General features: G+C 42.4%; 1 protein-coding gene across 1 annotated transcript in view; it reads right to left on the bottom strand.

Moving 5' to 3' along the window:
- Positions 1–14,783, bottom strand: part of LOC120573347 — a 43,945-nt gene that overhangs the window by 21,751 nt on the left and 7,411 nt on the right. Inside the window, 10 exon segments of the mRNA XM_039823041.1 lie at positions 721–908; positions 1,952–2,078; positions 2,178–2,333; positions 2,429–2,539; positions 3,739–3,935; positions 4,705–5,111; positions 5,330–5,524; positions 5,905–5,943; positions 6,022–6,083; positions 6,857–9,108. Coding sequence (XP_039678975.1) covers positions 721–908; positions 1,952–2,078; positions 2,178–2,333; positions 2,429–2,539; positions 3,739–3,935; positions 4,705–5,111; positions 5,330–5,524; positions 5,905–5,943; positions 6,022–6,083; positions 6,857–8,854 — 3,480 coding nt within the window. The 5' untranslated portion in view covers positions 8,855–9,108.

Here is a 14,783-nt window from a genome sequence, read left to right as displayed (position 1 = left end):
AACAAACACCATAAGACAGTTTTGAGCACATTAAAAACTATTTTAAGGGAAGTCCCGATCCTGAAGTCCCAACTAAAACTTATTCTTAATACATTTAACTTGCGTAAGTGAGTCTTTTCTCTCAACAACAAAACAGTTCTCTTTAGGATCCCACCTTCCAACCAAAGAATATAAGTTCCTTCTGCACGACGAAAATTTAACTTAGTGATGCCTCTTGTGCTTAATAGCCAATCTTTGATTTTCTTTGTGTTTACCAATGTCTGCTCCAGGGAATAATGGCCTGTAAGCTGTTTTTTTCTGGTGGAATCACAGAAGAAGTGTGGAGAATTGAAATAACCCGCTTCTGTAAAAACAGATGACTAAGAAAGACAGACTTTTTTACTTGTAGCAAAGGGCTGGCAAGCTGCAAGACACACTCTAACCTACACTGGTGAGTGGCCGTGCCCATCTTGGTTTGAAAGTGCAGACATCCAGGCAGTCTGGCGGTGCGTCTGTGGCGCAGGGCGTGTGTGATCAAAGGCAGTGATCACTACAAGCTGATGTACATGATCGGAGTAAGGTAAACGGGGTGAATGCCGATCCCCGATCAGTTAAAAAATGCCGGAATCGGCTCTGATCTGATACTGTGATCGGGACATCCCTAACCATTTTAGATGTTGAAATAAACAAGCAACAATTTCCTGAAATGGGACAGAGAACAGACTGCAAACTTTCACTCACCTTCATACAAGTAAGTTCTTTGTTACACAGAGTACAGGTATGAGGAAAGATTCTCGGTGTGGCCGCCACATAGTCATGCATCATGGCTGCCGTTGGCAGACCCTTGGAGACTACCCTCTTTTGCCTGTTGGAAGGTGGCGGCTTCAGATGAGTAAGGTTCATCAGGCCTGGGATTGGCAAAGGCAGAGCTGGAGGAATAGCATTGGGGTGAGGACCACCATGGATAAACAGTGGACATTGCATGGCATTAGTGATGCTGGGGATTTGAGAAACAGGGGGAACAGATGTCGCAGCAGAAAAACTTGAAGGCCACATCGCTTGCTCTGTCTGCTGTATCAGATGCTTCTGTGTCTGCTGCTGTTTTATCTGCTCAGCAACTGTAGACCCTTGTCCTTGAGTTTTACTCTGACCCTTAGCACCACTGGCGTCATTACTGTCAAAGAGCACAAGGCCATGTCGGCTGGGATGCACACAAGGGTAAAGATAGGCCTGTCACGATAACAAATTTAGCTGGACGCTAAATTGTCCCAGAAATGATTGCGATAAACAATAATATTGTTGTTCTGAGACCACTTTCATCTAATATAATGATAATGGCATAATAATGCAGGTACACCTTTTCAAAGATCAAGAAACTTTTAGTTCTAAAGAATATTTAACACTGGAACTGGAAGACATTTTAAATATCCACTATTATGAGTCTAATCATAATGATGGAAAGCCAAAAAAGAAAAGGGAAAGGTGGCGCGTGTGTGTTTGTTTGTGTGTGTGTGTGTGTGTGGGGGGGGCGGGGGCATGGGCACAGAGGGGAGGGGCTGTGTGTGTGTGTGCTTTGCTCGTTGTAAACCAACCAATCAGCGTGCAGCTCATCTAAATATTCATGAGTATACCATATAAGGGAGAAAACATCTTGTTTCATTCTAGGGCTATTTCACAGGGTTGCATTAGGGCGCATAGAACAGCACCCGGGCCATTTTCAGCCCAACCAATGTTACATACCTTATTCGGAGACCTTAAGGAACAGTCTGAAATACCCTATATAACCATTCGATGACCCCTTTAAGAAACAAACATCTAGCAAAGAATGAATTAATCTAAATCAAAGTAAAGTATCCCAGATGGGACTCCAATTGACCCCTTGCATCAACTTACTTACAAACTGAAAAACTAAACTTCCTAGGCCTTCATCTATTGTGTACATTTTTTTTTATTTCCCAAAACAGAGACTTACGTAGTGATGTACAGTTGGTGTATGGTACTCCCAGCCTGTGGACTTCGTAGCCAGGGGGTTGTTTGAGGAGACTCAACCAAACTCCGAGCTGATCAGCATCGCGAGCGGACTCAAATTCTATAAATACCTGGAACACACAAGCACACACATACGTGACAGGTAACACTAACGGGAAAGTCTTTTTTTAAGTCACTTAAAACAGAAGTACTTTTGCGTTTGTTTATACCTTGTTGAGACCAGGCACTTTAGGAGATGAGATGTTCTTGACAGATTTATTTTTTTTCAAAACTTCTCTGAGCTGATTGGACTCACTCAATGAAATGTTGTTGATGAGGACTGTTTTTGATCTTTCACAGGATGATGTTGGTTTATTTTCTTGAGACTGGATGAGAGAAATCGCATTTATGCACTTGTTAAGTTAATCATTAGCAAATATAGCCTTGGGTAGCAAAAACACATCACACTCTCTTTACATACCTCCAGTTTGGAATCAGACAGAAAAACTGACTTTGATTTGTGCTCCAAAAGTGAAACAGAACTAAAAACCTGTTGTGGTTGCACCATGGTTGTGGTTGAAGATTTACCAGACTGAGCAAAGAAAGAGAGAAAGGGAGAAAAACACAAAATTAGACCCAAAAATATTGTCTTGGTCATCATAAACATACTATTGAAAGTGATTGTCGAATGGTGGGAGGGAAAATGCATCTGTATTTAAATTGTCCAATTTAAACTTTATATAATCTTTCATCTCAGGCAATATGATTTTTTGCTTTGTATGTTGTAATAAACAATGTTGGGAGTAACGTGTTACAAAAGTAACACAATTAAAGTAATGTTTTCCTTTTTGCTGTAATGCAGTAATATATTAATTAATTATTATTAAATTATGGTAATATTATACCCGTTCAGTCTCAGTAACGCGAGTTACAACGCATTTTAACCCAACATCTAGTGGTGTCTGGTTTTTTTAAGAATTCACCAACACCGCGAAACATTTCGGTACAGAAAAAAAAAGTCTGTCAGTGTTATTTCCTATCGGTGGAATTCAACGGTTGAGATGACTGCAGAGACCGATACATTTGCGAAATGGACATTATTTTCAGGAGTTTTTCACGCTGCGTTGAAGCGAGCTGTCCCGACACTGTTGCCACGGTCAGAGCCAGAACCAGAAACGGTAGGCTCTGGACATCCATGTCCCAACAGGTAACGGTACGTCAGCGCGGACAGCGGTGTGACCGAGATACTAACAGATAAAAACATGTCAGAAATTAATGTTTAGGCTTGCTACACGTAATGGCATTACATTTTATCAGCCGTGGAAGGTAACTATGCCATACTTCAATAAAATTGTAAGGTACATTTTAATTAATTAAGTATTTTAATTTTCTCCCACTCTATACTTACTACTCCACCACAATTCGAAGTCAAGTAGGCCTATTGTACGTTTTACTTCACTATTCATTTTATATCTTTAATTACTTTGCATTTTCACATTAATTAAACTATTATGAATAAACTAGGATGTATTAAAGTGGATAAAGATATTATTTATCCCGTGGTGAAATTCACAAGCTACCTGCCAAGTCATACTTCCGCTGTTATTTTGGTCAAAGTAACTCAAAAGTAATGCAAAAGTAGTAATATTGTAATATAACTATTTACTCTTACATGACAGTAACTAGTAATCTAGAATGTATTACATTTTGGAAGTAACTTGCCCAACACCGTTAATAAAGTACAATTTTATGCATCTGTTTTTGGTCACAGCATTATGTGGACGAACTTGCCTCTCCCTTCTGCAGGCTGAGATTTATTTTAGAGAGCTTTTTAGGTAACTCTTTCTTCTTTGCTGTAGAGGAGATGGATGAGGAAGAAGCAGTAGAAGATGAGGAAGGCTCCATCTTGGCTAGCTCGGCTAGTAAGGCAGGAGCCAGAGTTTTAACCACGGCCTCCAGGTCACACTGATTTGACAGAGACTGCAAAGCTAAAGGGACGAAGACAAAAGTGTCAAGAAAATTGCAGCGTTTTGGTTGTTGCAGTCTCTGTTGTAAGATGAGAAATGTAGAGTTAATGATCATATTTATCATTAAGTGATCACAGATTTTTTGATTGTTACTTCATTAGCTGCTGTGGTGGATTTGCTATGTAAGTTGAGGCAGTGCTACCCAGGCCTCAATCAGGGCAGTGTCCAACTTAACCTCACAACATTTCCAGTCAGAGGCACCTGCAACATCTTTGTTTACACTGAAGGTATAGCTAAACTTGACGCCTCCAGCATGGGTTTAAATACACCTTCAGGAAGACCGGAACTTCAGAGAGAAGACAAGCACACTGCCTACACTTTCTCCTCAATTGAGATTCCATCAAATGCTTCTGTGTAATTCATCAAAGTCTTCCGAACCTTCACATATGTGAACTGAATCGTGCTGCTCCTGAGTTTTTACTTAACAGCTGTTACCGTCTTTTCTCTTGAAAATGTTTTCTACTCGGTTTTCCATCTAATTAGCATCTGAACCACTGGAAAGCAAAGTAAAAATTACACACAATATATATTTTTGCTTAAGAAGCACGGTTTCTCCCCAATAGGCAAGTAAATAGTAAATAGAATTTTAAACATTGAAAACTTTTGGGAAAGATGATTGACATGGTCTTTATTATGTTAATCTTCTTGTGAAATTAACCTTTACTGTAATTCTTCAAAATGTCTCTGGTCACAAAATAAGTCTTTAAACATGCTCTTAAATTTCTCAAACCTGTTGATTCCAGTAGTTTCTCTGCCAGGTTCTCTGCACTGATCGAGTCATTTCGTTGAGGGGATTGTCTCTGATCGCTACTCGTTGGTGGCCAATGTCTCCCGTGACTCCTCCTTGGAGATGATCGTCTCTCACGGCTTCTCCTTGGAGATGATCGTCTCCTTGGAGATGATTGTCTCTCAAGGCTACTCCTTGAAGATGATCGTCTCTTACGGCTACTTCTCAGAGATGATCGTCTCTCACGGCTCCTCCTCGGAGATAATCGTCTATCGCCTCTCCTCCGTGGTGAGGACCGTTTCTCGTCTCTCCTCCTCAGTGACGATTGTCTCTCGGGGCTCCTTGAGCGTGACCGATAGCAGGATGAGATAGGGCGTTCATACCATGGGGAATGAGAATTAGACCGGGACCTGATGAAAGTACAGGTGAAATGACAATTATAATCTATAAAAATGGCAAACATTTCACAGCCAGTCTTGATAACTCAGGGGGTGCCTGATCAATCTAAAGAGGCTAAAATGCTGATGTTGATGCAGTTATTTTATTTGTTCAGCAGGAAAACATTTAGTAATTTCACAATCAAGTGTGTTGAAATGTTATTGCATCTCAGAATTTACGTGTCACAGACCTGCGAGTGTATCTGGAGCTTTGCGGTGAACTCGATCTGCTACTGCTTTTCTCCCTTCTACTCTCTGAGCCATGACGGCGACGGGGGCTAGACGAGTGAGAACGGGAGCGGTTTCTTTGCCTGACTTTCTGGTGATGATGCTGGGAAGTCACTATACAGGTTGAGGGCGAGAGCTTGGCATCTTTACCTGCAGCACTGAAGAGAACAATGGACAAAATAAGCATAATGAAAAAAAGGAAAATAAATTTTGCCAAAATCAGCAGGGTACTAGTTAATAACAGAGTGTGGTTGCAATATGTTTGAACACTAAAGCCTGGCAGACATTGTATGGATGGATATGGACGGATTTTACGCCTGAACTGGTCAAAATCGGGCCTGAATGTTCCATGTTGTGTCCATGCAGAAAGAAAAATCAAAACATGTGGTGTAAGTTGACACGTGTGCTTCTGTGTAATTCATCAAAGTTTCCCGAACCTTCTTCACGTATGTGAAATGAGTTGTGCTGCTCCTCAGTTTTTCCTTAACACAACCAATCAATAAAATCGCACTGTGTTTGCCCAGCTAATGAAATTTACCTGGGCCTGGTTTCAATCGCACCATCCCACTCTGGGTATCTGTGGAAAAAAAGGCAATGATTATGAAAAAATAACTCAAATTAACAAACAGAAAAAGTTAAAAGAAAAGAAACTGACTGTTTTTGGAGAAGTTTGCAGCTCTCAAGGTGAAGGATAGTTTTCTGATGGGAGATCCAATCCTAGTATTCAGAACAACGAACACACACCATAACACAGGCCCCATTATCATCTTCAATATCTCATTTTTGTAATTGTTTGTCAAAAGATATATTTTATTCAACATTACAGCAGCCTTAAAGAAACAGTTCCTTATATCTTTAAAGTGTGTCCTTTTTTGATGGTCTGTTGAGCGTCTCAAGTCCAACTGCAATTTAAGTCCAATTCCATTTATCGGCTTTTGTGTAGAAGTAACAATTTGTGTTGATATCAAAGAGTCTAAAAAATCTTAAGAAAAGATCTGGTTTCTTTAAATCTTCAGCCAACAGCAGTCTTCCGACATAACAGAAACAATAAGCACTGAGACTTGGGTTGGGTACCGAACTCTGCACTTTTTTGGGTACCAATCGATTCACGTTAAATCAAACTGTGCGAAATAGAGAAAACTACATCATACAAGTCACAATGAGTCAAGGTAAAGCCGATAAAGTGGTTGCAAGTCTGGTTACAGTTTTAAAAACTTCACGCAGACATTGTTCGCTGCAATATAATATTAATGGCGTGCCGAAAGCTGTAGCGGTGCTGTTGACAACAACAATGCTCTAAGTAAATAGGAATATGAATATGTACATGATCGGAGTAAGGTAAACGGGGTGAATGCCAATCAGTTAAAAAATGCCGAAATCGGATCTGATCCGATACTGTGATCGGGAGATCCCTAACCATTTTAGATGTTTAAATAAACAAGCAACAATTTCCTTAAGGGAAAGAGAACAGACTGCAAACTTCCACTCACCTTCATACGAGTACATTCTTTGTTACACAGAGTACAGGTATGAGGAAAGATTCTCGGCGTGGCCGCCGCATAGTCATGCATCATGGCTGCCGTTGGCAGACCCTTGGAGACTGCCCTCTTTGCCGGAGGCTGACTGTTGGAAGGTGGCGGCGTCAGATGAGTAAGGTTCACCAGGCCTGGGATTGGCAAAGGCAGAGCTGGAGGAATAGCATCGGGTTGGGGACCACCAGGGATAAACAGCGGACGTTGCATGGCATTGGTGATGCTGGGGATTTGAGAAGCAGGGGGAACTGATGTTGCAGCAGAAAAACTTGAAGGCCACATCGCTTGCCCTGTCTGCAGTATCGTATGCTTCTGTGTTTGCTGCTTTTTCATTTGCTCAGCAACTGTAGACCCTTGTCCTTGAGTTTTACTCTGACCCTTAGTGCCACTGGCGTCATTACTGTCAAAGATCACAAGGCCCTGTCGGCTGGGATGCACACCACGGTACAGAGAGGGGGGTGGTTGGGTTTTCATTGACTGCTGAACTGCGCCACTGGCGTCATTACTGTCAAAGAGCACAAGGCCATGTCGGCTGGGATGCACACGAGGGTACAGAGTGGGGGGTGGTTGGGTTTTCATTGACTGCTGAACTGCCTCTGCTTCTTTCAAAGGAACAGGTTTGGGGGCTTCAGACTTGAGAGCTCTGATGTCGGTGTCTTTCTTTGGCAGAGAGAAAGAGCTGAGGACTGTTTGGGAAGTCTGTTTTGGTTGGGTCAGCAGTTGTTTGGTCTGATCATTGCTTTGGTAAACCACAGAGCTCATAATTGAACTACGCCAAGAGCTGAGGTTGGAAACAGAACTTGCGTGGTCACTCAAAGAACCCAAGGCACTGCTTTTCACCTCTGTTGTATTTTTTTGCAGTGGTTCTCTAATGTGTCGGCTACTATCGTAAGTGTCTACCTGCAACATATTTCCAGTTCCAACGCTGTTAGCTTTACTGCTACAGGTCCTTCCAATTTCATCCCCAACCGCTCCAGTATAATTGCCTGTATGTTCGCCAGTATGTTCATAGTCAATCACTTTACTCTGGAAAACAGCTGATGACATTTCCTCCTGGCGCGTCCCTGGCTCTCCAGACCTGCTCAAACTGTGACTGTCCATTCCTCTCACACTTCTGGTGGGTTGGGGATTGGGGCAGGGTTTTGACTGAACTGCAGTTGAAGCTCTCTTGGTCTTCTCAATGCGGATTTGCCGCAAGATGAACGGCAGGTTAGCAGGGGTGATCTGGTCTTCAGGATAGGAGATGAGATGTTCCAAGTCCTCTTTTTCAAGTCCAAAGTGCTGAAGGATGTTAGAAGCTGATTCAAAAGTGTACTTGGGTTGACTAGACTCTGTAGTGGCCGCAGGTTTGTCTGGAATAGACTGCTTATCATGTTCTCTTTCACTGGAGGCATTAAACATACTGTCACCACCACTTGCATAGTTAGATGAAGCAGATGATGAATACAATTTTGAGGGGTTATCAGCAGTGGGCCTGTTGTAGTTCGATGACCAGTCCAAGGAGTTACTGCAACTTTCAACACCAGGTTGTCTATGTCCTAAAGAGGCAGAGGTTGAGGACATTTGGTAGGAGACCATCCCTGTGCCTGAGGAGAGAAACTCATTCCTTTCAGTGCTGGTAAAACAAGTGCCCTGGTCTATGGGCCGATCCATTGATTTGCCAAGAAGCCTTACTTCCTCTCTGGCTCTGCTAATATGCATGTCTACAGACCTCTCTATGTTCTTGTCTATTACGGCCCTACTCTGCTCAGGCCTGTAGCTCATTGACGGGAGCATTCCCCCAGAGTTGGCAGGAGTCCCAGAAGAAGCTCCAGGAGAGGTGAAGCTGGACCCAGGTTCAAGGTGAGAAGATCCCATCCGAGGGTCCCTTTCTGCCGGTATACTGGAGAGTCCATACTGCCCCTGGTTGGAACTTTGGTTCCCAGGGGCATAGGGGTTATACAGGGGATGGGACATGGTGTTTGCAAACTTAAGAAGGTTAAGGAGATTGATGGCTGCAGCAGTTGGGGAGGGGGGTGTTGTGGGTATGCAGGTGTGTTGGAGTTGGCTGTCAATGTTGCAGCATGGCTGCCAACGGTCAGTGGTAGCTGAGCTTTCAGGTAAGCCAGCCGCAAGGTGGCAGCATCCTGGTAAATCTGCAACAAGCTCCTTGGGATCCCTCCAAGTAGGGGGCTCGTTAGGGCCCCTGGAGCAGGAGAAGGTGCACAAGGCTAAAAAGTTAAAAACAAAAGTAGGGATTATTAACTGGGACTGGAATTTCAGCTTCATGGATGGATAAAATCCATCATCTGGAAGGTCTTGTCTCGAGTAGTCAGAAACAGTGAAAATTGCAACAAAAAAAAACGTCTACTTTTAAATACTCTGGGCTGAGTTTTCCTAATAACCTTAACAAAAAGGCTCAGGACGCAGAAAATATTGGTATAATATGAAAATGGCTGGTGGATTTAAGACAAAAAATTATTTATTGAATGTATCAAATTTTAATACACACACACACACACACACACACACACACACACACACACACACATACATTATATATATATATATATATATATATACACACACACATTAGGGTTGGGCGATGTCCCCTAAATTGGTAGTTGACGATTTTTACAGTAAAACATCGTGATGGACGATGATATCGTTGTCGGGAGGGGGGAAGCACTTTTTATTTTACTATATCTCTTTACATACATTTTTTTTTTCTGCTACTATGGGCTAACAGTTCGATCAGACATACATTGCAATGCCCTCTGTAAATGGACATGGCTATGCTGCCGCCTGCTGGTAGGGGCAGTAATTAAAAAAGAGAGACTCAATCAGAAGTCTGTGATCTGCGACGACAGTACAGTGGAACTTTTGCCTTTAACAGAGCGACAGTAATAACCTAATTAATACACCATCATTACTGAGATTAAACTACTTTCTCCGTTATATTTGCACTGAATAACGCATTCAATAAACAGAAACATAACTCTTACAGCACACATGAACAGATGCGCAATATTTGCTCACACATAAAATAGCACCCTCGTGAATTAGACTACTGTTGCTAACTCATAAATCCTGCATAACATCGTCCCGTACCTACAGGACCTCAGACTTACTTATTGATGCACAGCAGTGTCCATAAAGTTAGTCCAATGAGGGAAGAAAGGAAAGTGTGACAGTGTTCCGCGCTAACGCCTTTTCTCTCTCAACTACCGCATGCTTAATTGCGTTAATAGTCCAGGGCTGCTACTGACAGGGAGAAAGAGAGAACGCATCACTACAGCCAATCCAGTCTGCTCAAAGCGATGGTCTTTTTCACAAATAGGTTGCACTTAAGGGGAAAAAAAGTATCTTCCACTTAAAGTGATGGTTCGGAGTAATTTCACCCTAGGGTCCTTTGCACCATGACCTCGAGCCAAACACCCCCCCAGAAGCTTTTTTCACCTGGGTCTAACATTGGGAGAGTTAGCGTAGAGTAGCGTTAGCCGCTGAATAGCTTAGCGCAGAGGCTAATGGATCCGAAGTGTCTCTTAACATTCCACACTATATTACGCCGAAATGATACCAAAGGTCTACACTAGTATATATAGGTTATGCACTCATAAAACGATGGATTGTAAAGTTTGTAAGTACACCAGAAGGTTATGTAAATAACACTTGCCTGCTGGCTTCTGCTCTCTGCTGTTGTTGTTGCTGCAGTAAGACGAGTGCTTAGGGACATCTACAAATTACAACACCGAAAAGAGATGCAACAAAAATATTTTTTAATTTAACTTATTTTTTAAAGTAAGTGCTGTAGTATAACTAGCAGGAGACAATTAATAATTGTGGTAAGTTTGGAGACATTACCTTATTTAATCATTAAATTAAAAAATATTTTTGTTGCATCTCTTTTCGGTGTTGTAATTTGTAGATGTCCCTAAGCACTCTTACTGCCCGGTAGTAACAGCAGCAGCAGCAGCAGAGAGCAGAAGCCAGCAGGCAAGTGTTATTTACATAAACTTCTGGTGTACTTAAAAATTTTACAATCCATCGTTTATGAGTGCATAACCTATTTGTATTACTGTAGACGTTTGGTATCATTTCGGGCGAAGGGTAATAGTGTAAGAGACACTTCGGATCCATTAGCCTCTGCGCTAAGCTATTCAGCTGATAACGCTACGCTACGCTACGCTAACGCTCCCAATGTTCGACCCAGGTGAAAAAAGCTTCTGGGGGGGTGTTTGGCTCGAGATCATGGTGCAAAGGACCCTAGGGTGAAATTACTCCGAACCATCACTTTAAGGGGCCCTATCTTGACTTGCACCCTGTGCAGCACAGTGCAAAGCCCGACGCAAGTGTCAATTTACCATCCAGCAGCCGCGACTAGGATTAGTGTGTGTTTGACAGGGTGGGGGGGCGTGGTATCACGATGGTGGCTCTCCATTGTGATGGCTGGCCAACATCACGATGGACGATGATATCGTCCATCGGCATAACCCTAATATATATATATATACTATTCCCTCACTCATCTGGAAAATAAGGACTCATACCTAAGGATACTTTTCATCGATTACAGCTCGGCCTTCAACACGGTCATCCCCCATAAACTCACTCACAAACTGTCCACACTTGGTCTGCACCCCACACTCTGTGACTGGCTCCTAGACTTCCTGACTGGCAGACCTCTGTCTGTCAGGATTGGTAATAGGACATCAGCCAGTATCATCACAAACATTGGCAATCCACAGGGTTGTGTACTCAGCCCCATCCTCTACACCCTGTTCACCTACGACTGTGTCGCCTCCCACAAGGATGACACCGCAGTGATAGGACGTATCACTGGCGGTGACGAGGCAGCCTACAGGAGGGAGGTGGCCAGTCTGGTGTCATGGTGTGGAGACAATAATCTCATCAATACGGACAAGACGAAGGAAATTATAGTGGACATGAGAAAGGAGAGGAGAACGCATCAGCCACTGTTCATCCGGGAGCTTGAAATGGAGAGGATAAGCAATTTTAAATACCTGGGTGTCCACATCAGTGAGGATCTCACTTGGACACCTCACGTCACGCAGCTGGTCAAGAAGGCCCAACAGCGGCTGTATTTTCTGAGGAGGCTGAGGAGGTTTGGCATGTCGCCTAAGATCCTCAACAACTTCTACAGCTGCGTTATCGAGAGTGTACTGACTAATTGCATTACTGTGTGGTACGGCAGCACTACTGTCATGGACCGCAAACGCCTGCAGAGAGTGGTGAAGACTGCACAGAAGATCACCAGGACTCCATTGCCCTCTCTACAGAACATCTACCACTGCAGAGTCCACAGGAGAGCTGCTTCCATCCTCAAAGACCCCTCCCACCCCCAGCACGGACTGTTTACACTTCTACCCTCAGGACAGAGGTACAGAAGTGTGAAATGCAGGACCTCAAGATTAAAGAACTCTTTTTTTCCCCTCTGCCATCAGACTCCTAAACAGCTGATAGGAGTTTGCAACCATGGACATAACTGTTTCATTTTATTGCCTTATTTAGAACTGCATTACCTTAACTTCATTGCCTTTAATTGCTTTTATTGCTCCTTTATTATTTTTTTGTTATTATTTTTTTGTATGATATTGTATTTATTGTATGACATTTAGTGTGGACGGCAAAGTAAGAATTTCATTGTGCAGGGAAACATGCTTTCTGTCTGTGCATATGACAATAAACTCTTTGAACTTGAGAGATATATACAGTGCCTTGCGAAAGTATTCGGCCCCCTTGAACGTTTCGACCTTTTGCCACATTTCAGGCCTCAAACATAAAGATATAAAACTGTAATTTTTTGTGAAGAATCAACAACAAGTGGGTCCAAATTATGAAGTGGAACGAAATTCATTGGCTATTTCAAACTTTTTTAACAAATAAAAAACTGAAAAAGTGGGCCTGCAAAATTATTCAGCCCCTTTACTTTCAGTGCAGCAAACTCTCTCCAGAAGTTCAGTGAGGATCTCTGAATGATCCAATGTTGACCTAAATGACTAATGATGATAAATAGAATCCAGCTGTGTGTAATCAAGTCTCCGTATAAATGCACCTGCTCTGTGATAGTCTCAGAGGTCCGTTTAAAGCGCAGAGAGCATCATGAAGAACAAGGAACACACCAGGCAGGTCCGAGATACTGTTGTGGAGAAGTTTAAAGCCGGATTTGGATACAAAAAGATTTCCCAAGCTTTAAACATCCCAAGGAGCACTGTGCAAGCGATAATATTGAAATGGAAGGAGTATCAGACCACTACAAATCTTACGAAGACCCGCCGTCCCTCTAAACTTTCAGCTCATACAATGAGAAGACTGATCAGAGATGCAGCCAAGAGGCCCATGATCACTCTGGAACGAACTGCAGAGATCTACAGCTGAGGTGGGAGACTCTGTCCATAGGACAACAATCAGTCGTATACTGCACAAATCTGGCCTTTATGGAAGAGTGGCAAGAAGAAAGCCATTTCTTAAAGATATCCATAAAAGTGTCCTTTAAAGTTTGCCAAAAGCCACCTGGGAGACACACCAAACATGTGGAAGAAGGTGCTGTGGTCAGATGAAACCAAAATTGAACTTTTGGCAACAATGCAAAACGTTATGTTTGGCGTAAAAGCAACACAGCTCATCACCCTGAACACACCATCCCCACTGTCAAACATGGTGGTGGCAGCATCATGGTTTGGGTCTGTTTTTCTTCAGCAGGGACAGGGAAGATGGTTAAAATTGATGGGAAGATGGATGGAGCCAAATACAGGACCATTCTGGAAGAAAACCTGATGGAGTCTGCAAAAGACCTGAGACTGGGACGGAGATTTGTCTTCCAACAAGACAATGATCCAAAACATAAAGCAAAATCTACAATGGAATGGTTCACAAATAAACATATCCAGGTGTTAGAATGGCCAAGTCAAAGTCCAGACCTGAATTCAATCGAGAATCTGTGGAAAGAACTGAAAACTGCTGTTCACAAACGCTCTCCATCCAACCTCACTGAGCTCGAGCTGTTTTGCAAGGAGGAATGGGCAAAAATGTCAGTCTCTCGATGTGCAAAACTGATAGAGACATACCCCAAGCGACTTACAGCTGTAATCGCAGCAAAAGGTGGCGCTACAAAGTATTAACTTAAGGGGGCTGAATAATTTTGCAGCCCAATATTTCAGTTTTTATTTGTTTAAAAGGTTTGAAATATCCAATAAATTTCGTTCCACTTCATGATTGTGTCCCCGTTGTTGATTCTTCACAAAAATTTTTTATATCTTTATGTTTGAGGCCTGAAATGTGGCAAAAGGTCGAAAAGTTCAAGGGGGCCGAATACTTTCGCAAGGCACTGTATATATAAATATATAATATATATATATATATATATATATATATATATATATATATATATATATATATATATATATATATATATATATATATGTCAGTGGCTTGTTCATCTTTACATTGTTAGTTAATTTCCTATCCTGGCCTGGGACACACATTTCATACGGTTTGATAAAGTACTTATTGGACTTTAACTTATCATTGCACTTAAATAACGAGCGTAGCTGTCCTCAATTTACGTCATCCAGTAAGTCTCATCTGCGGATTTTCCTGCATCCACCATGTATGTTTGTGTGTGCGCGCGCGTCAGTCGCGGGGGGGAACTGAGCAGCAGCCCCACCTGCTGCAGAGAGCCGACAGGATTGAAACAGCAGCAGCTTTCAGCGACTTTTGAGTGAAAAAACGTTACAGCGTACATTGATATTAAAATGTATACAGGTTGGCAGGACGGTCTGAAAGGTCTCTTCCGCTGTACGTTTTGTTGGTAAATGTGAGATGTTAAGAGTAACACACACGTCTTGTCTTCATATCAGAAACAAGGAAATTAATTTTGCGATGT

This window comes from Perca fluviatilis, chromosome 14 (assembly GCF_010015445.1).
Source record: "Perca fluviatilis chromosome 14, GENO_Pfluv_1.0, whole genome shotgun sequence".
NCBI lineage: Eukaryota > Metazoa > Chordata > Actinopteri > Perciformes > Percidae > Perca > Perca fluviatilis.
This window is presented reverse-complemented; position numbering and strand designations above follow the sequence as displayed.